The following is a 26555-nucleotide window of genomic DNA, read 5'->3' as shown; positions in this document are numbered from 1 at the left end:
ACCCGTCTAACAGACCCCCCCCCCCCCTCTCCTGGCAGAAGTGGCAACGCCTTAATTAGGTCAGCCAGGCAGCCAAAAAAAAATATGCAGGCAATGCTGGGCTTTCTTATTAGAAAGCCAAACATGATTTTCAGACTTAGACTGGCCTTACATTATGTTATCTTTTTATTCAATTTCCTTTAGATTTACCTTCAACTATGTAGTACAAGGGCCTGCCTACATCCACGTCGCATCCAAGTTGGTTGCACTACATGCACTGACTGACTACTTGCACTGAAAATCAGATTGCAGCAATGTGAGCCTAGCCTAAAGGTCATATATGCGCCATTTATTACATTTTTATTGGTTGAATAAAGATCTTACATAAATGTGTAGAACATCTCTACACTTGTACACTTTGAAAGGGGTTTAATAATTAGATGAAAAACTGTTATACTCTGCCATAATTAGAAAGCATAGTAAACATACATACAGGCATACCCCAATTTTAAGTACACAATGGGGTTTATTTACTAAAGCTGGAAAGTGGAAAATCAGGCTCACTTCTGAATAGAAACCAACGAGCTTCTAACCCCAGCTTGTTCATTGTGCATCCAAACATTAAACTTGTAACAAAAAAGATGTTTACTTACGCTATATGGCCATATTTTGTGGACATCTATATGTCCAAACAAGTGTATACCCCTCTAAATGGTTGAGTTCAGATGTTTCCAGTGAAGGATTCTGCTGTTGCTACAGCATACATACGAAAAACTTTTTAGAAAATTGTGCACTTCCAACCTTGTGGCAAACGTTGGGTGAAGGCCCTTTTCTTTTTCAACATGACTGTGCCCCTGAACTGGTTTGCACAGAGCCCCAACATCAACATGTGTGGAATTAAATGGAATGGTGATTGAAAGACTGATCTTCTCATGCAACCTCAATACCTGACCTCACAAATGTTGTTTTGGCTAATTGGGCACAGTTTTCCATAGAAACACTCCAAAATCATGTGGAAAGCTTTCCAGAAAAGTAGAAGCAGTTATAGCCACAAAGGGGGAGGGGGCACTCCATATTATCCCCTTGGTTTTGGATGTCTACAATTATTTGGCCATACAGGGTACATTGTTGCCCTCTAGCAAGGTAGTCTCTGCCTCCCTTTGCTGCTTTCTAGCATTGGCAGTAACTATTCATATGGTCTGTGATGGCACAACAGCACTGGGGTAGTACTGAGAAGACTGGTGCTTACAACATAAAAGAGGCAGCCCAAGTCTTCTTTATAGGCCATCTATATCTAACAATTTTTTGTTATGTTACACAAATTCCCTTTTTGTTTCAGGGATGAAATGTTCATTTTAAAATAAACAGCTTTTATTTTATTCTGATAGGGCCTTTATTTTAGGTTAAACTGCATTTTTTATTAGAGCAAGGTTTTGTTTCAGGGATAGTAACTTGAGAATTTTTTGTGTGTTTTTTATAGGGCTTTTTTATTTTTAAGCTTGGGGGGGTCCTTACAGCTGAACTCTGGGATAAGTAAACAATGTCTAAATAGTTTTGTATTCTTATGAGACTCTCTGGGTGCTTTTTGTGTTTCTTCCAGATCTTCCAGATCTGTGCAGTAATCCAGTGCAAAGTTTTACCTTTTTGTAGAAGCTTGTAATCAAGACTGGTCATTGCAGCTCTCTCATTGTGCAGGGTAACTGGTCTCCTTTCCACCCCCTTTAGTTTTCCACAGGCAGCCTGTAATGGGTGGGCCTGCTGGGTCCCTCCCACAGCTCCCTCGGATGTTACTGTTAATTTAAAGCCTGGGTTTGCAAAGGCATTTGACGCACACAAAGTGAAATGATATGCTTTCTGGCTCTTAAGAAATATATTTATATGAAAATCTTTCCGGAGTCAAGCTTTAAAATGGTAGTAAACCTAACATGCGCATGCATGGGAGTCAGGGCCATGGCATAGAGCTCTGAAGGAACGGCGCGTGTATCACTGGCTGCTGACTAATATATCTGCTGCTCACTAGAATATCTCCTAAACAGTGCACGTTTAGACGATATTCATTGCACCTGCAGGTAAGCTTTATTATAAGCTTACCTGTAGGTAAAAAAAAAAAAACATTTACTACCACTTTAGTTCATTAGTTACTGGCCATCTGTCATTTAGGCTGCATTTTCTTTGCATCACTCAACAACAGTGTGCATCTAAAACACTTTATATTATATCACTCACATTCAATTCAACCCCCTATCCCCATAGATAAAATAAAAGTTAGACATACACCAGTTAGGCCTATTATCCCTGATTATAACTAGCCTGCTGCTGGCCAGTTTTACACTATTATATAATCTGCAGTATCTTTATTCTTGCAGTAAAGCCCCAGCCTCTTTTCTCCAGTTGCTGGCCAATTGTGCACAGTTGAGTCATCTACAGTATCATAATTCCTTGAAAACTTATATCTGTACTCTCTTTTTCCTAGTAAATTCCAACAAATTCTCCCCCAACTGTAACAAACCAATTTTACACTGCTATATCATCTGCAGTCTCTTAATTCTTAATGAGAGTTTGTAGGCCATCAGCAAGAACAGGGACAGCCATAGCTAACTACTGGACACTTTCATTTAGCCGGTCAAAGCAGGCATATTAACGTTTGACAAAAAAGCTTGTGTTGCTGCTAAAACTACATGAAATAAATATTATTCTCAAACTTGAATAAAAAAGATTAGGATGTTGCTGCTGTCAGCCAAGCTAATTGTAAAAGAAAAAAATAAATTCCACAAGCAGGGCCGTGAAGATTATACAATTTTTTAATATTTCAAGGCACCCCTAATTATATTACATCGTATTTGTGCATTTTTTTGTGTTGTCCTCAAAGCCTGCTATACAGTCTTTAATTTAAATGTATTTATTTTTTGCATTGATACATGCCCCCAATGGTAGTGCTTAGCTTTATATGCCTTTTTGTTTTACAGTAGCTTGCCTAATAGCCCTAAAAACTTGCCGACATTGCAGAATTCACTACCCAAAGGCTTGAATAGGGTTTGTCTTGAACTTGAAGTTCAGATTCACTGAATTATGAGCAATTTTCGCCAAACCCTTGACAAATCTAACCTGGGCAGATTTGTCTATCACTAAATAAAAGGATCTGATGGGAGCACAGTTTAGTCTGGCTGCATGGAATCGTACAATGATTATATATAAAAAAAAAAAAAAATTGTAAAGTTACCATGTAGCTAGTATTAGTAGTTCAGTGAGCAATTTTACTTGTTGCCTGGAAGCTCTTTGTGAAGAATGCCTAGTTTATCTTGTTATCTTTCATTTGTCCTTCAGTGATCATAGTATTTATAGCTTTTCATTTATATAATTAGTTTTTCTATTACTTGTTATTACTTACAGCATTACAAGCAGACAATGAAGGCATGATGACTCAGACAATAGGGCAAAAGATGACTCAGGAGAAGCTTTATCTAATACATTTTGCTTTGCTTTGTTTGTTTTATGTAATATACTATAGCAACATATTGGTCTGCAAAAACAGATTTCGGGTAATTAATAAAACTAATTAAGACTGAACTCCACAGATAAATTACATGTATAATGTACCTGTCAAAGTTTTATTTATGTCAATGTATTTATAGAAATAAGTAAAGTGCTGACAGACCCCCCTTTGAAAAAAACGAAGACAAAAACATACAACCAGACTTTAATATAATACTAGACAGTAGATACACTAATCCTGGCAGGGACATATGACACTGGATTCTTTTTAACTGACTTATATAAATATATAATATGAACCTAAATAAAAGTTAAAGTGCATTTTGGAGTAAATGCACTATATAGAAGATAAACTCAGAATAAGCATGGCATATGTAATGTGGTCCAATAACAACTCACGTCTCCCTTCTATGTGAAACATTGTTTTCAATAGATGCCAGTGATTATAGTAGTCGTCTAATTATTTTTTGTTGTATTTTATTATTACCAGAAGTGAGGGTTACGAGATGAACTACAATTAGCATTGAATTTATTTCCTTTAATTTTTTAATTATCTTTAATGTTTAAAATACCATTATTTCTTCTCTAAACTAGAAGAACGCCAGTAGAATTTGATTGGCTACTTAACAAAACTAAATATTTTGTAAGCTAGACAAGCCTTTTTCAACCAGGGTCTTGTGGAACCCTAGGGTTCTTTCTAAGTTTGCTGGGGGGGGGGGGGGGGGGTCTGTGAGCAATGAGCACTATCTTACTTTCCATCAAGTAACCACTGACACCGATAATCCTATTAGCCATCTGCTTTGACCCCCAATTATGTGGAACCCTTCTCCACTGACCACCAATGTAAGGGAGTATTTCACTGAACATCAATGTATGCAGGTATATCTCCACTGACCACCAATATAAGGGGGAACCTCTCCCACAATCACCAGTTATGTGGAGCACTTCTCTACTGATCATTAATGTAAAGGAGTATTTCATTGGCCACTAATGTAAGTGATCCCTTCCATGACCAGCAATGCCTGCGGATATACCTCCACTGACTATGAATGTAAGGGACTGTTTCACTTATACCAATGTATGTCGAAATATCTCCATTGACCACTAATGAAGGGGACCATTTCACTGGCCACTCTATGTAGGCATATCTCCACTGTTTATTTTTAACTGGTGTTACTAAAGTATAATTTTGTAGTACAGAGCAGCCTCTGGTGTCAAATACAATAAGAGAGAGGTTTACTAAAACTGGTGCACACAGAATCTGGTGCAGCTGTGTATAGTAATCAATCAGGTTCTAGGTTTTACTGTAAAGGTTTAACTGACAAAGCTGAAGTTAGATGCTGATTGGTTATTATGTACAGCTGCAAAAATCCTTGCTTTATATATTTTTATTTCTCTATTTATTATTCAGGCTAATGTACCATGAGCTAGAGATATAGTAATTGTTATAATGGGGTTCCTTGAGACCTGAAAGTTACTTTAAGTATTCCTATTTTTTTTTTAAAAGACCGATACAGTCTCTTCTCTTGCATTTTTAAACCTAACATTTTCTGATTACACTACATACAAGTTACAGTACATTTTATTCACACAGAACATCAATATGAACAAATAATAAGATTTACAGATCTCATCATGTGACTGATGCCGTGTGCCCACTTTAGACTTGAAGCAAGCAATTTATCAATTGTGTTGACCTATCAGGGCTGTTAAATTTTTGCAGATGTCAAGTTATTTCACAAATATTGACATAGATATTGTTCTGTTATTTTTCCTGTGCGCTTCCTATTCTGTCACATTGGACTAGATAAATAGCTAACTGTAATTCTGTGTTTGCATTGCAGATAATTAGCACCATGGAACCTCAGGTGTCGAATGGCCCAACTTCCAATACGAGCAATGGACCATCCAGTAACAGTAGGAACTGTCCTTCGCCTATGCAGACCGGGGCAGCTACAGATGACAGCAAAACTAACCTCATAGTCAACTATTTGCCACAAAACATGACACAGGAAGAGTTTAGAAGTCTGTTTGGGAGCATCGGGGAAATAGAATCCTGCAAATTGGTGCGGGACAAAATCACAGGTATATATATGCCATTTGCTAATAACTGTCTTAAGGATGTCTGCACAGTTGAAATGCCATCTAAGCATATGGATAGCCTTTTTTTAATATTAGTGTAGGGGAAGGGTTAAACCTTTGGCAGTTTATTTTTTGCTGCCTGTGTCCTATTAGGGAGATTTTTCTCCACTCCCTGTCTTAGAGACACAATAGAAAGTGATAAAAAATCTCTCCATAGTGAGATGAAATCCCTCCTTAGCCCTTGTACACAGGGTCGGGGATTCCGACGGAATGTGTCCGATCAGACAGTTTTGTCGGATATTCCGACTGTGTGTGGCCTACATCAGACTGTTTCCATCGGAGTATCCGACGGACCAAGTTTTCCAACTCGTTGGTAAAATTTTCCGACAAAATGCTCCGATCGGACATACTCCGATCATGTGTAGAGAATTCTGATCGGACAAAGTGCCACGCATGCTCAGATCAAATTCCTACACCAAAGCTATTGGCTACTAGCGTGAACGTAGTCCCTTTGTAACGAAATAACGTCATCACGTCGGATTTTCTGACAACTTTGTCCGACTGACAATATCCGACGGATTTGGTTGTCGGAATCTCCGACCGTGTGTACAAGGGCTTAGACAGGTGTCCCTATTGGATGATTTTTTCTCATCTCCTGTTGGTAAAAACCGTAACATTTCAAATTTCCCCTAACTTTTTTGTCTCAGTGACCATGGCCATCAGGGCAGCTAGAGAGGCTGAGTCTTTGCAGTGGGAACATAGACAGTAATAAAAAATTGACAAAAGTTCTAAAGGCATATTGGAACTTAGGAGCTTATGGTGGGCAAATTGTCACCTAAAACAAGATTTCTAGGAAACATAGAGAAAATAATCACCTGTTTACATGTGTTGCTCCCTTACTGGAAGAATGAGCAAGGCATTGCAACATCGTGAACAGTAACACTGCAGAATGTCACTCAACAGCAATGGTGTAACACCTCGCTCATACACCAGCAAGGATGCAATGCAAAAAATAAAAACAGGTGGGTATTTTTCTGCCCTGTAAATCTATTCTGTAAATGGAAAGTTGTCACCAGCAGCAGGACCACTTGTGTGCCATGGCACTAACCCTTCCATACTCTATTCAAACTAATAATAATTTATTAAAAAAAAGGTTTGCCTCTCAAGTACAAAGTAAACCTCTGCTTTCCTTTGTTCCTTCTTTTAATGCAGTGAGGTCTACATCTCATACACCCCCATAAGCATAGTGATACCTGGTTCACATGGCAATTTTACTGAAGAAGTTATCTCCTACTTTCCCAAAGTTTACATAGTAGAACTTCAGCATTTTTGTTTGGATAGAATGGGAAAGATTATTTTCTCCCATGTATGTCCTTGTTGGGGAGATTTCTTGTATTTTTCTGTCTCAGTGAAAGATGGAAATGAGGGTAAAGCTCACAAATGGAGACATAGACAGTAACAAATACCAAAACATCCCAATCCTTTCCCACTCTATTAATAAAAGTTCTTCTATTGCTGTCTGTAAAAATGGAGGGCAATCTCTCCAACGGTGACACAGACACCAATGCAATATGGCAGAAATTCTTTCCCTTCTCCACTGTATTCAAAATCACAAGACAATGTTTTAGCATTGAGGTCTACTTTAGCTCATTACAGCTCACATTGTATGTAAGTCATAAAAATATGCTTACAGCCATTGAGTATTGGGGGTTGTTGTTGGGCATATTTTGCCCCTGTGGCTAGTGATGAAGGTGTCACAAGCCAGCCAATTCAAGTCAATGTACATCTTATAATCACTGTTTCAGCCAATCAAAATGGTCACAGTAAAAACATTTTTTTTTTGCAAGGACATAATAACTATATGTCCCTATAGTTAAGTTAGCCTCACCCCTCTTTTTGTGAAATCAAGCCTATAAAAATAAAATATTCCCTGCGTTTTCATTAGAGTGATAGAAAATGAATGCCCCTACTTTCATGTCAACAAAGATTACAAAATTAGGATTTTTTCTAATGGTTTAACCAATTTTTTTGAGAGCACCAAAATAATGAGATGTTTATCTATATATGGTAGACTTAAAGGAATGAGATATCTTTCTATATACAATATTAAGAAAAGTTTGGATATCATAAAAATAAAATACATTTTGGCATTCCAAAAAAACAGGCTATTAAAACTGCAGTTTTTAATTAAATGACATTTCCAAATTCCAGAAACTGATCTGGTTGTAAGAAGGTAATAGGGTAAGCTATACAATGGTAAGGCAGCAAAGCTTTTAGGAGAATTTAGGAAAAAACTGTTGCACTTCAAGTAAAAAACACAATTTGCATTGCAGCTAGTTTTATTCTGATAACTCATAATGATCAAGAATGCTCTGTGCTGGCTGGAACCATCTTTTTTAATGCATATTAGGATAATATACTGTATATGCTACAAAGTGAATATAAGAGATGCACAGAGTTGATCTGTTGCCGAGCCCATTAGATTTATAAGGAGCATTTTGATTAATAACTTGCAACCCAAGGGCTGAATGGACTAACAAGCCTGTATGTGAGTTAATGTCAGCATGCTCTCCACTGCTCTAGATTAGAGAAGGCTGGAGTGTCCAAGCATATTATTAGATAACAGTGTAAATGGAGGTAGTATGTGTAATGTTTACAGACAAAAGCCCTGCTTTATCAAGCTGCAGGATGATTTAAATTGTATTTCCACTTTTGCAGTCAAATTTAAGAAAAACCCCACTATATGTTTGTTACGTGGTCCCATTCACATAGCATGCCTAAAATCAATTTTTTTTAAAATCCTTCCTTTAATCATTTTTTGGGCCTTTGGGCAGGCTACAAAATACTCTAATCTAATTTAAAGTCAGTCTGTCACCTGGTAGACTGGGGACACTGAGATCCTCTCATTAACATACAATGCAGGAACCCAACTTCTAAATGCAGGGTTAAATATAGTTTGTAACTGATAATAAGATCTGCCAGTACATTGCAGGTAGGTTAATTGGTAAGTATAACTCCCCAGTCCACCCCCTGAAGTGGGAAAACTGATTCATAGCTTTGCCAGGATTGTTAAGTCCTGATATGGGTCCTGAAATTTGAAGGCTTGTAGAGATCTTGGGTGGCAAAGAGCCTCCAACCTTGACTACGGGTACTGTGGTCTTCACGGGGTTAAACCGCCTGCGAGAGAGGGCTGAAAAGGGCAGGAAGCAGTCAGCAGGTGTCCAAGAGGTTTGGTGTGGAGCAATACTTATGGGAGATGCTGTGTACTATTTGGGCTATTGAAATACTGATGCAATTACCTTCCTTTGGGCTCTGTGCAGGTGGGGGACTTTAACCCTGTTATGGGACATAGCTTTGCTGGCGGTGAGCCATAAGATGATGGACTGTTTTGTTTTGCTTATGGAAGAAAGCCACTTTGTTTTGCCTTTTTTTAAGATAAAAGACTGTTTGCTTTTCCTGACACGGCTGGCTGGTGATCCGGACTCCCGCAAATATCATACCAGACAGGCAGACAGGCGATGAGATGAACTTTCCAAAAGCAGCACAGACAGATAAAAAGTGCCTTTCTTTAGTAGAGTATGAAAGTCTAAAGCCCCTGACAGATTTTTCTTTCTGCTTGTGTATCTGTTACAGAGTTCTCCCCACTTCCTGTCAGGTGAAACCGTTAGCAGAAGGACAGAAAGGGAGGTCAATCCCCTTAAAGCGGTAGTAAACCCGCTATTTTTTTATTTTTTTTTAAACACCTGCAAAGCAAAAGGCATAATGAGCTAGTATGCACCGCATACTAGCTCATTATGAAATACTTACCTTAGAACGAGGCCGCGACATCTGGCACGATCCATGCCGAGGGAGCTGACATGCTCCCTCTGCGTTTCTTCCGGGTATCGCGGCTTCGGCGCTGTGAGTGGCCGGAGCCGCGATATCGTCACTCCCGTGCATGCGCGCGGGAGATTTCTTTCCGGCCACTGCCGGATTTTCGGGCCGAGAATCCCCTTGTGCGCATGCGCCGCTGCAGTCAGCGGCGCATACCGAGGGGAATATCTCCTAAACCGTACAGGTTTAGGAGATATTTTTTTTACCTACAGGTAAGCCTTATTATAGGCTTTCCTGTAGGTAAAAGTTACAAAAAAGGGTATACAAACACTTTAACTCCTTGGTTCCGACATCTCACGGTCCTTTAGGGATTTTAGATGGCGGGAGACGGGGACATGGTTTATGATCATGTGACCGGCGTGATTGGCTGTCACGGCAATCCAATGATCGAAAATCTCAGATCACAAGAAGCGATGGGGAGCTTTCCGTTAGCCCCTGACAACTGTGCTAGAAGTGTGCAGGGTGTGCGCTCTTGGCACAACTGAGTCTGCTAAGTGGTATGCACATATGCGGCTGCTAGGAGCCTAGGCTCACCCACCGAGAGGTTGCATATTTGCGTACTGTCAACGCCTAGGGGGTAACAAAGCCCCAGAGAGCAGTAAAATCCTAACAGGAGTTATAATCAATCCCTACCATATCCAAAGCCAGAAAAAAAAATTAGGCTGGACATGCACTTTACAGAACCCTTTCTCTCTGAACTTCTTCTCAAAAGCAAGCCCTCTAGTTACAATTTAGAAAATCTTAGAGGGGTTGTTGCCATACATTATATATTTCTTATATCTGTACGTATTCACAAAATTGCTTGCTGTATAAACCACTGCTCAGCCTTGAGTTTCCACCTGTCTGGGATTCACCCAGAAAATCCGGGTTTTGAATCATGTGTCCAGGTTTCAGCCCACCTGAAACCTGTACACATTGTTCAGGAATGTGGCTCAGAACAGGGCTTGACAGGAAGGTGAGGGGCACTTTGTTTGCCGCATTGCTATTCTCTTTGAAGTGCCCAAAGGTGTCTCAGGTCAGTTTAGCGTATACTAAAACACAACAAAATTTACAGTGTGCCGCTAAAGTGTTTGCGTTGAGCTTGAAGAAAAAGTGGCAACCCTAGCTTAGCCAAACTACCCCTGGGCCCCATAGCAGTCACACAATCTGCCTATTGGTACCCGCCCTGGTTCAGAACAGACACTGATATGAGTACATTTACTAAAATCTTACTTACGTAGTAATTGGGGGAGGGGGGTGTATATATTTGGTTGAACAAAGCCCATGAAAAACAAACCTTGCTTTAAGTCTGCAGTCCTTGAACTGCAATCACATTCTGAATAATATAGCACAGTTACAGTATACGCTATCTGTAACACTTCAAATGAAACTCTGTGTGCGTGAACCTCGTATACGGATGAACCATAAATTATTTATTTTGCAATATGTCTGTCAAAAGGCACACAAATGGATTTCACCTGCTGCGAACTGAGCCCATCAACAGCAGCCTTGCCGTATAAGTTATGTTTATAATAACAATACAGTGATAAGCGCTCTGTCTTTTAAGAGACTACGAATCCAAAACTGAGACAAGTCTGAAGGCAACGGCTGTGATTCATATCTTACATTGCTTTGTTAAGGCAGTGAAATGGAAACAAGGAACACGAACGGAACAATGTAGCCATAAACTGAGCTTATTATAACATTTTCATTTACACAACTTAATTAATTCTGGCTTTTTAAATTAACAGTAAAATGGGTCCCTCTTGATCCATCACAGTTGTACAGAGGCCAGGATGGAAAATGATAAACTTTCTTACCTGTTCAGCAGAAACTAGATGATTAAATGAGGCCATGGTGATAAGAATAGATGGGATGCCGCAATGTGAATACAGTGCTTTGTGACTTTTCAGGGTGAGCGAATTGTCTTCTGTACAGGAAGCCAAATGAGCTAAAGGACCTATGAAGAAACCCATATGGGGCCACATCAGCACATAGTGCTGTGTGATAGGTCCCCTCTGTAGTGGGAATATAGCCAAGCTGGTATGCTTAAAAGTCCAGAGTCTTGGCATGATGACAGCTGGCACTGGCAATGTCAATAGATGTGATGCAGATGGCATCAGCGGCATTAAAGAATGCATAACTAGTAGCATGCCTGCCAATTTTCTGACATGGGAGGTCATTTCAGACAGACTATCAATACTTTTTTTTACAACAAATACATTTTAAAGTAACCTGCCTTGGGAATATATAAGGGCTATTATGTCAATCGTGTGAAAATAGTTGCATGGCTGTTTTGCAGGCCCGCAAACTTTAAAGCGGGTGATTTTTTTTAAATCAGCACAAGGCACAGTATGGTTGCCCTCTTAATTTAAATATTCTGTCTTTGGCATTCTCCATGCCTCCACAGTGGTAATCTTCTAGTGCTGTGTGGGTCAATATGAGCCTCTCAACCTGTCATAGGCACTCATCAAGCAACTATTCCTGCCCTTTCCATCCTTTTTTCCTTTTAATTCAACAAAACTTAGGCTTTTAGCTCCAATTCACTTTACTGGGTTTTATCCTGCCTTTGCTGTCTCTCTGACGTGAACAACAATGGAAATCACATTATACTCTATGGCGCCTGTTGACATCAATGCAGTCCAGTGCAGTGCGTTCTCTGACAGAGTGCAGGCATTTCTTTTGCCCCATAGATTTCAATGGGGGCGCATGGAAAGCACATGTAAACTGCATGTAAAATTAACGTACATGTATTTTTAGTGCATTTTAGGCCTAGTTTTGTTTATGAAATCCAGCCTCATTCTCCTACATAAAACTCATAAAGCATGCAAAAAACTTGCAAAAAATGTGCTACAAAAATGTATTGAAAAATTAATGATTATTCAGTAGCACTAGTGTGTACCTAGGCTTACATTGCATGTCAGAACAAAATAAAGACAAACACAGGTAGTACATAGTCACACTATATGCACATTTCCTCTTGCTTTGCCTCTTTAAAAACCCTGCATTTACAGTAAAATAGCATTTGATCTGACAGAAATCAAGTGTGCTCCTGACTCCTGTTTGAGCTGACAACATAGTTCAAGGGTAGAATAGGGAGGCCAGTTAACACTGAGCAGAGGCAGGGTGCACAGGAAGTCAGAAACTCGATTTCTGACAGATCCACATGAACAGTGTTTTTCTGACTTGCAACATTGGAAAACTGAATATATGATTGTTAACTGTGCCTAGACATCAGATTTTGTTATCTGCATATATAATATCAATAGAACCATGACCATCAGGTAGCATTTTCAGAGGTAGAGTTTTGTATTGGCAACTTCCATGTTTTTCACTACAGATTTACTTTTTACTTACAATGTAATTTTGAAAAACAAATGCGCAAACCAAAAATAGCCCAAACCTCAAGGAGTGGCAGCCAACATTAAAGGAGTGTCCCCACAACCAGAGTAAAATAAATATAAATATAAAGTGTAAATGTTGCACTAACTGAAGTAAATTGCCAAAGTGAACAAAAGGTATAATTAATATTCAATTAAGTTCAAACAGTGAGTTGTCAATCCAAAATTCATAGATGTGCAAAATAAGTATATTTTTTAAATCCTAGATTCACAAAAAGTGCTTGTGTAATCCAAATGATATAATTAAGTTGATGGTAGACGTGAAATAACCCAGTGCAGAAACAAACATCAATTCTTAAATGAAGAATGGGTCTAGTAGTGCTTCTGGTAATAATGATCCTTAGTGGCAATTTCAGCTCCACTCTTCTCTTTAACGCGCCAGACCAGGTAAAGGTAAAACAGTGGTTGGGGATATAAGTAAAGGGACAGTGTTCTCCGACTGTGCACAATACGTCCTCTTTAATCTCCTCCACTCTCCTCCCTTTAAAACATTGTCGCTGGTTACCAAGGCACAACCTTTTACTAATGTGCACTCAGTACAGTTCTTTAAATCACAGAGATCTGCTTGCCACAGTTAGCTCTGTGTGGAGACTTTACCTGGTCTGGTGCATTAAAGAGAAGAATGGAACTGAAATCGCAACTAAGGATCATTATTACCAGAAGCACTACTAGACCCGCTGGGGTCTTCATTTGAGGTGAGAGGCTGGGGCACACTATTGGTGAATTGCGGATGGTGGAAGCAAGTGTGGCTACACAATTTAAGAATTGATGTTTGTTTGCACTTGATTATTTCACATCTACTGTCAATTTAATATATTTTGGATTACACAAGCACTTAAAGAAATATACTTATTTTGCACAACTACGTATTTTGGATTGATAACTCACTGTTATTATGGACTGTATTATGGACTTCATAGAATATTGATTATATATTTTGTTCACTTTAGCACTTTACTTGAGTTAACGTCACTATTATACGTTATATTTATTTTTACTCACACACACCTTTAGCTATTAGGCCCCTTTCACACGGGGGCGGTGTGGACATTAGTGGTAAATCGCCGCTAGCTTTTAACCCCCCGATAGCGACCGAAGAAAGGGTTAATAGCGCACGTGTTACGCCATTCATTTCCATGGGCAGGGCATTTTGGGAGCAGTGTATGCATCGCTCCCACAATTACCCAAAGATGCTGCTTGCAGGACTTATTTCCCTGTCCTGCAAGTGCACCACCCCAGTGTGAAAGGACTCAGGCTTTTAAACTGGGGTGGCTTGAGAGGCACTTTTTAGGAGCTTTACAGGCACTATTTTGAGAGCTAAAACCCCTGAAAAGTGCCCCAGTGTGAAAGGGGTCTTACTGTTAGCAAACAAAAAATATTGCAAAAACCAAACTTTTTGTTTTTTAAAGTTGTACTGCCCATAGCAGTCAAACTCCATCCTAACTCTGGAGTAAGAATAGGCAAATGTTTTTTTTTTTTCAAGCTTTATCCTAGAGGTTGAAAATTGATTTCTTTATTAGGACCTGCAATTATGGGCTTTGGGCTTGTGTTGATGACAAGTTTGACATCAGTTTAAAATGCTTCTGATATCTTTTAGAATTCTTTGATGAGTACATTTGACTGGTAGGACCTCCTTCTGACCTGCATTTGACCTGCTTCAAGCATATTTTGCATTCTTAGAAACTTGTAATGGATTGCAAAACCTACTTGAAGCGAGCAACAGCACATCAACACAAGCCCTTAAAGTTGATCTTGCTTCAAAGGGCTTCTTATTGCTTGGTCTCCCAAAACGTTGCATAAAACATTTGAAATAATCAGAATTTAGGAAAATTATACAAATGTATCTACCATACACACCCCAGATTCTGCTCATGGTGCCTAGGAAAGGGTGATATCATGTGCCTTCCGATGAGAAGACACTCTAGCAGTGTTACTAAGACCTATGCAGAATAATTAGGTGACAGGAAAATTTGGAATGGAGCAGGTGAATATAGGCAGCTTTCTTTACTCCCAATTTTATCCAGACCATTATTTTTGCTATTGGTATTTGTTTCTACTGTACAAGAGGCGAGGTGCTGACTTTTAAGTATTTTCTTTTTTGGGAATATTATTGTAGGGAGGACCCCTAGCGCTTTAAAAATGTAGGCAATTGTTGTGGCTCTTGTGCTGTTTTATAGCACTAACAGTGAACTTGTTTGTTTGGAAACCTCCCTGTAGTGTTCTGACCTACTCTAGTTCCATTAGGTGGTTTGCAAAGTTTTGTGACCAAATTGAGTGCAATGCTTTACAAACATCAATGGAGTAGAAAAAAATGTTTCTGGAAATGATTTTAAAATGATAGCTTATGATAAAGGGAGACAGGGGCAGTACCTTGCTGATTGGCAGCAAGAAAATAGCTACATATCCTGGACCTTTGCCATCTGGGTCAACCAGTGGTAAGTTTATTCATTTATTTTATGGCATGATAAGTTATGGCAGGTCATGCTGTGTCAGTGGAAAAGGACAGTATGCCCAGAATGCAACAACTAAAGCAAATATGAAATTTTGGGCAAAATATTGATTTTCAGAAATTACTGTATTCTTGGACACTTGATCGAATTTAATGTAGCCATTGCTCCTCTAGACACCCACTTTAGTGTCCACAAAAGGCGACAGAAAAAGAGAACCCATTGTGGATCAAAATAGAAAATGTGAACACTTCCAAGCCCTAGACAAACAGCAGTGACACCAAAAGAATTTACTTATTGGAGTCTTGCTGGCTTTGGGTACTAAACTGACTTTCCTTGAAGACAGCACTACAGGCATACCCCACTTTTAAGTACGCAATGGGGTTTATTTACTAAAGCTGGAGAGTGCTGGCTCACTTCTGCATAGAAACCAATGAGCTTCCAAGTTTTATTACCAAAGCTTAATTGAACAAGCTGGGGTTAGAAGCTCATTGGTTTCTATGCAGAAGTGAGCCTGATTTTGCACTTTCCAGTTTTAGTAAATAAACCCCATTGTGTACTTAAACGTGGGGTATGTGTGTACATTATATTGGTCCTAAAGTGGAATATGTTTTCAGTGGTCAGCTGTCCCTCATTTATTTAGAGACAGTGTCAAATTTAAGGATCGCTCAACAGAAACATTTATCATAGGGGATATCCTTGATTCAAAGTACCACATGGGTGTATGGTAAGATCCCACTCTTGTAAATATTAGAGTCAGGTCTAATTATCTTGGTGTCTTTACCTGGGTTTTTGAAAGTTAATATTTACTGAGAAGAAGAATTTAAAATACAAAAATATATTGATATTCCATTTTAATAAACATCTTATAACTGAGTTTATAGTGATTTTTGATCTTCCAAGAGAGTATTGTGAACAAAGTGCTTAGAGATACCAGCTTAGCAACAAAATGTTCCTGGAAGTGATTTAAAAATGTTGGCAAATATGACAACAAAGAGAACATCATAGGCATATAAAGAGGCATAATTTGCATTGAGAGATGTGGGGAAGAGGCCTGTAATTTGCATTTGATGTGCACCCAGATTCAGGGGCTCCAGAATGAACCGAAGATCTTATAAACCATGAACAATGGAAATACACTCATTTGACTGCTATACAGCTCTTTATAAACATTCAGGCTCACGTAGACAGTTGCTGCATCCCTTCATTTAATGTCCATTTGAAAGGCAGGTCAACAGATTTCCATTTATTTCAATGGTGTGTGAATAAGACTTCTGAGGCTGTGACATCCGTCTATATGAGCCCTTACTGGGTTTGCTAATGGGTTAATCTTAAAGCTTTTAATGTCTCTTTTGTAAGACATAGAACTTCTTCTGTCGCTTTACTAGTGAGTATTTAAATTTTGCAAGACATATGCACATTGCCTTTTGATTTTGTCGAAAGAGAGAGGATAGTCCTAGGTTAGTAGAATGGCAACTGGGGAATTGAACATATGGGCCAGTGTCTCTGGGAGTCCATGCAGGCTAGGTTTTGTTCCTGTGGACTGCTTAGCCTAACGGAAACAATTTTTTACAAAGCACCTACCTATTCTATACATGATTATCCTATCCATCATAGCGGTATTAAAGCGCAATTGAACTTTTATTTTAAAGCAGTAGTAAACCTCTGCAAGATTATGTGTTAGTATGCATTGCATACTAGCACATTACGAAAGATCAACCCTAAAATATACCCTCCAGTGGCACCCTGTCACCACTTACAGGGTGTCCATCTTCACCCAGTCCAGGTTTGTGGGCTCCGGGTCTTTGAATGGCTGAGCCGTGATGACATCACTCCCGTGCAGAAGTGTAGTGCGCATGCACTGGTGACATCAGCGGCTGCTACTAAGGTAAATATCTCCTAATCGGTACACATCTAGGAGATATGTACTGTACCTACAGGTAAGCCTTATTATAGGCTTACCTGTAGGTATAAATAAAAAAAGCAGACTTTATCACAACTTTAAATCAGCTAATTACATCCCTAGCTTATTGAAACAAAAGATTTGCAGAGCCTTACAGTTCTGATTTGTTAGAAAGCAGCCACAGCCTGAGAAGAAACACATTTGTCCCCCGCCAGCTTGCCTCTTTGCAAAGGTTCAACATGACCCAGCTGTGTCAGATCTATAGCTTTACAATAAGTATGCTCTCTGCTGATTGGAGAGCTCTTGCTCTGGCTCAGCAGGAGGCATGCCAGCCCTCTGCAGAGAGACCACTGCTTCCACAGAGAGAGCAAGAGCATTTTTGTTTCTGCAGCGTTGTGGCAGGGGACAGGCTTTAATACTCAGGCTGCGGACATCTGAAATGTATTTAGTTGACTTCAATGGAAGCAAAAACAAATACCTTATGCAATAATATAGTTAGTAGTGGCTTTACTGGTCACAAAAAATGATTATGATTTCTTTTATGTCTAACTGTAGCAGAAATAACAGTAAAATATGCCTTTCCCTCGGTCAGCAGTCTGTATATATTATCCTCTGTTATTTTTATTATTTTTATTCACAAATATATTTCTTCTTGGTAAGTACTATCACTAACATTAAGAATATTCAACCTTAAAATTTCAACTTGAAAAGCACAGCATTTTATGTAGTGTTTATTTGAGAAGTATATTTAAACTTTTGGTAAAAAAGAAAATTGTAGATTTAAGTGAAATATTCGGTAGGGGATGTACTGTACCGCATTGCTTCCTGAGCTACGATTCCTGCTGTTATCAGTCAGGGATCCTTAGATCTGGAAAACAGTTTTATTCTGTTGAATGGGGATTCAGAACCAAAAAGCAGACATAAGTAAATATGCTTTTTAACAAGATATATGTCACTGACTTTCTAGTTATTAATATTTTTTATTTGGAGGTTCCTTTGAAAAATACCCTTGCAGTTGGGTCTCCTGCACTTCAAAGGTTAAATGCTAATGAAGTCTAGGGGTGGCAAAAAATAAGGTTCAATAATTGCCTTATACCTTGCTTTGGCAGGCTTCCTCGATGTTGTGCAACCAATCCCCTGAAGTTTTCCTCTCTAAGGTGCTCTGGACAATGGTCACACATTATCATATACAATGCATGACCAACAAGCATTGTATAAGACAGGGGTCTCAAAATGGTGGCCATCCAGCTGTTGCTAAACTACAAGTCCCATGAGGCATTGCAAGGCTGACAGATACAAGCATGACTCCTACAGGCTGAGGTATGATGGGACTTGTAGTTTTTCAACAGCTGGAGGGCCACCAGTTTGAGACCCCTGGTATAGGAGGACAGCAAGGCTAGCCTACACCCCAGATTGTCAATGAGAAGAGGCGAGCACTAGAAGCCTGCCTGCCAGAGTATTATAATGTTTTCCTCTATCATTAGACTTAGCAAGTAATTTACCCTTACAGGAAAGTGGGAACCCCATCACAAGAATGTTTTTTGTTTTGGTTTGAGTGCAACTTTAACCACTTGCCGACCGCCCACCATATACATACTGCGGCAGGGCGGCAGCTCTGTGTCTGATCACATACCTAGTAGGTGACCTGACACTTCCAGGTCTGGAGCTTGTGCACAGGCCTCCGGCAGCCCACTGTCACTGTGATTATACACAGCAAGAGCGGATCGGCAGCTACGGCAGACTCGATGTCCGCCGGCACCCACTGATGCTTCGGTACACAGGCAGAACAGCAGTCTGCCTATGTAAACAAGGCAGATTGCCATTCTGTCAGTACAGAAGGCATGGATCCTGTGTTCCTGTAAAGCAGAAACACCGATCCATGCCCTCCACTAGTAAAAGCACCTCCCCCACTACACTGAATCACAGGCTAGGCACACAATTAACCCTTTGATCGCCTCTGATGTTAACCCCTTCCCTGCCAGTGCCATTAGTACAGTGATGGTGCATATTTTTAAGCACTGAACACTGTAATGGTGTCACTGGTCCTCAAAAAGTGTCAACGGTGTCAGTTAGCATCCAATTGTTTTTTTTTCAAAATTTTAATTTTATAGTTTATAGCGCAAAAAAATACAGAGGTGATCAAATACCATCAAGAAAAAGAAAGAAACAAAGAAAGTACTATTTGTGGGGGGATAAAAGGATATACATTTTTATTTGGGTACAGCGTCGTACGACCGCGCAGTTGTCAGCTAAAGTAACGTAGCGTCGTATCGCAAAAAATTGACTGGTCATGAAGGGGGGGGGGGGGGGGGGGGGTAGGACAACTGGTTAATAAAGGCGTACAAACTATATTTCACCCTGTGGCACCTGCAAGGACCTTTTCTTGTCCTCAGGCCGTTTTCTGTGTACCCTTGAATTCTGAACAGATGTTATATATGTGAACCTCAACATTTGTGCCAAATAAATACCCCCCCCCCCCCCCGGAACTAATCATTGCATACAATGCAGCTCCAACCACCAAGCCCCATAAACATGAATGAGCCCATATTATAAGTTTGCAAACAAAAATATCATTTTTACAACTAGCCATTTTGAGCAAGTGACCCTGTGGAAAAAAAAAACAATCAAAAGTTAATTCAATAAAAATAAAATTATATTCATCCCTACCTAACAAGGTCAAAAATTATTTCTAAAGTGTAGATACAGTATATTCTTAGTGCTCTGATTGAGAGAAAGTAAAAAATAAAATAAAAAATCTATTAAAAAGAATTGACACAAAAGCATTTCACATTCCCTCTAAAGATTATTCTAGAATTTTGTTGGCCAATTTAATTTCAGAATCTGCCACTTTGAAAATCAACTATTTTGTTTTAATGTATTCTTTTGATTTTGCTGCCTTTATGAAGTGATAGAAATGGAATTTCACAAGAAAAGATTTGCTTGCTTAGTACATCCATATAAACTGGCTGAAAATCCTCTTCCTCTGGTTTTGTTCTGCTATACCAATTTTGTTCGGCTTTATCATTTTGTTTACAGTTTTTTTTTTTTTCTGTAGCACTAAATTGCCTCTTTGCTTCCACTAATCCACTCCCGCTATTTCAACCAGACTGTTTTTCACATCTTCATGCTTGCCAACATGAAAAAGGGGTTGATTTACTAAAGGCAAATAGGCTGTGCATGGTGCAAAGTGCAGTTGCTACAGAGCTGAGTAAATGAGGGAAGGGTCACGTTATCCAATATCCAATCACGTGCAAGAAAAATAAAAAAAAATGCTTTTTTGCTTGCACTTAATTGGATGATAGAAGTCATCAGAGATTCTGCTGATTTCCTAACCTCTGCAGCAACTGAACTTTGCAAAGTGCACAGTCTTTTTGCCTTTAGTAAATCAGCCCCAAAGACTCTTAAACAAAAATCAGTACTGCTTGGACCTTGAAGAAGGGGACATACCCCGAAAGCTTGTCCTGAAAAATTGTGTGTTAGTGCAAGTAAAAAAAGTATCACGGACAGTAATCAATTTTCTTGGACATAACGGGATATTTTTATAAAGCAGTGACATCTGACATTCACCATACATGTGCTGCAGGGGAATCTACTGGTGCGTGTGTTTTAATCTCTTGCCGACCAGCCGCCGCAGTTTTACTGTGGCAGAATGGCACGGCTGGGCGAAACAACGTTATATTACATTGCTTCGCCTTTTGGCCACTAGCGGCCCACGCGCCCACGGCATGTACACGGAGCCAATGCAAGTGCCCGGCAGGCATGATGACTTCCGGGCTGCAGCGATCGCTCGTGACAGGACGAGAACCTGGATCTGTGTGTGTAAACACACAGATCCCGGTTCTTTCAGGGGAGAGGAGATAGATCATGTGTTTATACTATGTATGAACACTGATCTCTCTCTCTCCTCCTAAACAGTCCTATCCCCCCACAGTTAAAAACACACATAGGTAACACAGTTAACCCCTTGATCACCCCCTCGTGTTAACCCATTCAATGCCAGTGACATTTATACAGTAATCACTGTATAATTGTCAATGGTTTCAAAAATGTGTCAAAAGTGTTTGATGTTTCCGCCATAATGTCGCAGTCTTGATAAAGTTTGCAGATCGCCGCCATTACTAGTAAAAGTAAAATAATAATAAACATGCCATAAATGTATCCACTATAACTTTTGCCAAACCAATCAATATACTCTTATTATTTTTTCCAAAAATATGTAGAAGAATACATATCGGCCTAAACAGAGGAAAAAAATTGTTGTTTTTTTGATAAAAAATTTGGGATTTTTATTATAGCAAAAAGTAAAAGATATTGGGTTTTTTTGTTCAAAATTGTTTTGTTTATAGCGCAAAAAATAAAAACTGCAGAGGCGATCAAATACCACCAAAAGAAAGCTCTATTTGTGGGAAAAAAAGGATGTCCATTTTGTTTGGGTACAGCGTCGCACGACTGCACAATTGTCAGTTAAAACGACGCAGTGCCAGAGGCTGCGACCTCCTTTTTTCTATGTTGTTACTGTACCTGCTAGGGGCTTGTTAAGGAAAAAAAATGTTTTCTCTCAATAAACAATATATTTGAAAAAAATGACCTGGTCATTGAGCAGCCAATTCTTCCTGGGCAGAAGTGGTTAAATGATGGATGATTCACCACCAATAAATGGTGAAAGCCACATTCCCTGCTTTATTAAGATGCCCCCTTCTGTATAAAGAGTTCCCATAGAACTTGATTTCATTGGCAGTGTTTTTATGCAGTACTGAAAAAATGTATGGACATGACAAAATACTTTAGGCTCAATTTGCCAAACTAGAACAATTTTTATTTGCCGGAACAATTCTAATTTTAAGCAATGACAGCCATTGAAAGCTAAAAATAACCATCACATTGCTGAAAATAAAAATATGGCAAATAACATGAGCAAATTCAGCCAACTGGCTTCATTAGGAGCCATTGACCCACCAACAGAGTGTATTTCACAGGAACAAATTCCTGCATTGTGGTGAGTTACCCCATGTTTGCATTTAAAGGGGTTGTAAACCCTTGAGTTTTTTCACCTTAATGCATTCTATACATTAAGGGTAAGAAGCTCCTGTGATGCAGCAGTCCCTCAGACCCCCCCTTTTACTTACCTGAACCTGGCCTTTCCAGCAACCGGATGAGCACACCAGCTCAAATTAGTGTCTCAGGTTCTGATTGGATAGATTGATAGCAGCGCAGCAAATGAGCTGAGTCCTGCTGTCTGTGTCAATGGACGCAGCAGCAGGACATGGGAGCACGTTCGCATGAGTGCCCCCAGGGAAAGCGGCTCTCCTATGGGGCACTCGAAAAAAGGAGGAGCCAGGAGTGCCGCTGTAGGACCCCAGAAGAGGAGGATGTGTGAAAAACCAACTGCACAGAGAAGGTAAGTTACATATCCTTTGTTGAAAAGGATACTTCAAAAACATGCAATGGGGTTAATTTACTAAAACTGAAGAGTGCACACTCTGGTGCAGTGCTGCATAGAAATCAATCAGCTTCTAACTTCAGCTTGTTCAATTAAGCTTTGACAATAAAAAAACCTGTATTTTCTCTATTTTCTATTTTTTGGCCCTGATGAAGGGGGAGCACTGCACACCTGAAACAAGTTAGCTATTGCAAAATCTTTTAAAGGACTATACAAGCTAGTGTGACACTCCCGCCTTTTCAAGTCCTTAGTAAACACCTCTTGGGGTCCAGCAAGACCCCACCGTTGCTGGTGAGCAGCCTCTATGCCTGCAAACCACCCATTGCATTATAATGCATCTATATACGTTCCAGCACTCTTGCATCACAAAACAGGAAGTGAGAGGAAATCCCTCCAAAGTGATAGAACCCCTGGTTGTCACCAGAACTAGTGTCTCCATTGGAAGATTTCCCCTCTATTAACCCACAATTTTATATTTTCTTTCACTTCCACTTTCGAATATATTGGTAAACAGGCCAAATAGAGAGGGTTAATCTCCCTAACAGGGACACCAACAGCAATACAAACCTGGCAGGTGTTATAATCCTTCTCCACTCTAAAAATGTTTTACCTTTAGTTATATTTTAAGTCTACCATAAATGTAACAGTCGGATTGTGCCATCATGTAGTACAAGGGCCTTTCAGATTTCAGTAAAATTGGAATGGATTTGTTAGCTATGCTCACAGTGTTAGCATGTCTAAGGGCCGGGTAACAGGCTTTGGGCTTGTGTTAATGACATCAGTTTGTGACATTTCTGAGATAATTCAGAACTGATTGACAGATGCATTTGGCTTACAGTTGACCACCCCTCAAACCTGCTTTTGACCATTGTCAGGTGGGTTTTGCATTCCTATAGACCTGTATGGGGATACAAAACCCACTTAAAGTGAACAAAAAACAGTCGAAATAGGCCCGAAATGTGATTTTCCAGAGATTTTAAACTAAATGTGTATGCCCAACCATAAATTGTACAATCTGATGCAATCTCTTTTAGGTCTACAAACAACCATGTAGTGCAAAGACCCGACTTTTTGGAAACAGATTGCATAAGTTGCTTTAGTTAACAGGCCCAATATATAATTGGTGATTCATAAGATATTTATTTTTAGAAGTATTTATATAGTATAATATATAATATAATATTGTACTTTCACATCAGTCCCTACCCTCAAGGGGCTTACGATCTAAAGTTCTTGTCTCACATGCGTGCATTTACTAGGTCCAATTTAGACTACAGCCAATTATCCTACCATCATGTCTTTAGAACATGGGTAGGCAACTTTAACCCTCCAGCTGTTGTGGAATTAAAAGTTCCATGAGGTATTGAAAACTCTGACGGCAACAGACATGACTCCAAAAGGCCGGGGCATTATGGGATTTGAAGTTTAACCATAGCTGGAGTGTCAAGGTTGCCTACACCTGCTTTAGAGGGTAGGAGAAAATCAGAGTACACAGGAGAAACCCATGCAGGAGAATGCAAGCCCCATAAAAATAATGTTCTGCTTGGGATTTGAACTGAGTACCTTAGAGATGCAAGATATAAATGTCAATCACTAAGCCACTGCACTTTTTTCAGGTTGCACTGTATTAGGTTTGACAAATTATTTTCTGTGGCGTAGCAATATGGTGATGAGTCACACAGCCGTTCACACTCAAGCGTGTTCTGACATGTTCTAACTTACACTTGCCTGAGTCACAGACCAGTTGACTCAGTCTTTACAAAGTAGTAGAAGAAATATGATGAACATTCCAAATCAAGTGTTTTTGAATGGCATAGACAGTTTAAGGAGGGGCAAGAAGATGTCCATGGTGACCCAAGAAGGAGACAGGCAAAAAATGCAAAGGACAGATGCCAATGTGGACAGAGTGCAAACACTAATATGCTTGTGCTGGTGTGTTTTTTTGATCACAAGGGAATAGTTCACTGCGAGTTCATAGACCATGGTACAATGGTCAACCAACATTGTTACTTGTAAATTTTGAAAAGGCTATGGGAAACTGTTCAGAGGAGAAGACCAGAACTCACTGACAAGTCATTTCTCCACCATGACCTTGTAGGATGTCTCCAACTTACAAGTCAACCTCCATGCACTGTTTAATTGGTCAACTATGTGGCAAAAGAGGTTTAATGTTGATAAATGTAAAGTTATGCACTTTGAGGCTACGAATATTCATGCATCATACATACTAGGTGGAGTACAACTGGGGGAATCAATGGTGGAGAAGGATCTTAGTGTTCTTGGAAGATCGTAAGCTTAAAGCGGAGCTCCACCCAAAAGGGGAAGTTCCACGTGTTCGTACCTTCCTCCCCCCTCCACTGTCGGATTTGCCACTTTTTGGGGGGAGAGGGGAGCGGGAACCTGGTTTTGACAAATACCCGCTCCCACTTCTGGGTAAGATCGCTGCACGGCGATCTACAAGATTTATGGCCCCTCCTCCTTCTCCTCCACTGTCTTCTGGGATACACAGAGGTCCCAGCAGATGGCAGGACCATTCAGGGAATATCAGTGGGGACTTTTTTCCCCTGCTGCAGCAATTTGGATAAAGCTTTGCTGGTATTTCTTTTTTGGCTTCCTCTGGATCAACTGTGGGTATAGGATTGTGTATATAGGATTGCACTTTTTTTTTCCCTTTCATTGGTGGAACTAGACGGAGCCTTTTTTTTTTTCAAGCAGACTTACTATGTAACTATGACAATGCTCCTGTACATACATTTTTTTTTTTCAATCCATTCTAAGAGTTAAATTGTCACACTTTGTATATGGCCAGCTTTAATAAACAATGATGTGGCGTGGCTTCTGGTGTAAAAGGGGGGGGCTCTGATTTGAAGCGGAGGGCTTCCTGCTGTAAATTAAAGACTTCTTAGTGAAAGCTTAGACTATGGAATGGGGGGGGCTTCTGATTTGAAAGGCAGATCTGATGTGAAAGCAGGGCTGTGAGGGAAGGGGACTTTGATGTGATGGGGGGACTTCTGATATGAAGGGGGGGGTCGCTGATGTGATGGGGGGGGGCTTCTGAGTGAAAGGAGGCACTGATTTTTCAGCATGCAAATACTTTGTAAAATATATAATATAGCCCTCATTCCAAAAAGATTGCAGCCCCCTGCTGTATCCTATAATGGGAAAAAAGGGAAGCCAAGTGCACATAACCTGATAAGTAGTATCTGATGTGTTTGATCTTATCTGGAGCTCTTCTTTAAAGAATTCCCAGACAAAACACCTATTTTACAAGACCCCCTTAAACCTTTCAGAATAACATCTCTCAGGCTCATTATCTCACAGGTGACCCAGAGTCATGTGATGTATTTGTAATGAAACCATCTTTCCAAAGGGAATTAAAATCTATAGACATGCAGCACGAGCTCACAGGAGATTCAATGCAGATAAAGCAATAGGCAAGCTACGCCAGGCGGCATCATTTGCATAGGAGGGGGCAGGGAAGGCAGCTGCTGTAAAGAGGAAAAAAAAAAAGCGCTCGACACACACAAACACACATGACAGAGAGCTGCTTCAGGGCTCGGGGTTTGCAACGAGGATGAAAAGTCTTTAAATTGTGAACAGCTCAAGTGACAGACAGTGAAAGCAAGTCACGTCTGATCAATGTTAATAAGCAGTCTGCGTGTACCTGATGCGAGATTCACTTCCAGACAGCAGCAAAAATGAATGTGTTTAAACAAATGTCAACCTTTCTATCTGAAAAAAAAAAGAAAATATAATAAAAAAAAATCCTTATTACTGACAGGTCAAATCCTGCACTCGTTTAACAATCAGCTAATAAATACTGCCTTCTCTCCATATAAACAATATATATTCTGTTTTCCAGACAGAACCATTGTGCCTTTGATGGGTTGCTGTGCAAATCTCATACGATTTTAAATTTTCAAAGTGTTTTCATTTTAATAATGTAGCGACTATTAAAG

At 39.7% G+C, this 26555-nt stretch overlaps 1 protein-coding gene across 7 annotated transcripts in view; it reads left to right on the top strand.

Moving 5' to 3' along the window:
* Positions 1–26555, top strand: part of ELAVL4 (ELAV like RNA binding protein 4) — a 151871-nt gene that overhangs the window by 69386 nt on the left and 55930 nt on the right. For all 7 annotated transcript variants that reach the window (XM_077450271.1, XM_077450275.1, XM_077450270.1 and 4 more), the window contains exon 2: positions 5316–5556. In XM_077450271.1, coding sequence (XP_077306397.1) covers positions 5316–5556 — 241 coding nt within the window. The remainder of the gene's footprint in view (positions 1–5315; positions 5557–26555) is intronic.

The sequence above is a fragment of the Lithobates pipiens genome, unplaced genomic scaffold (assembly GCF_037356315.1).
Source record: "Lithobates pipiens isolate NorthernLeopardFrog02 unplaced genomic scaffold, aLitPip1_a1.2 Scaffold_23, whole genome shotgun sequence".
NCBI lineage: Eukaryota > Metazoa > Chordata > Amphibia > Anura > Ranidae > Lithobates > Lithobates pipiens.
Note: the sequence above shows the minus strand (reverse complement) of the source record. Positions and strands in the feature narration are given on the sequence as shown.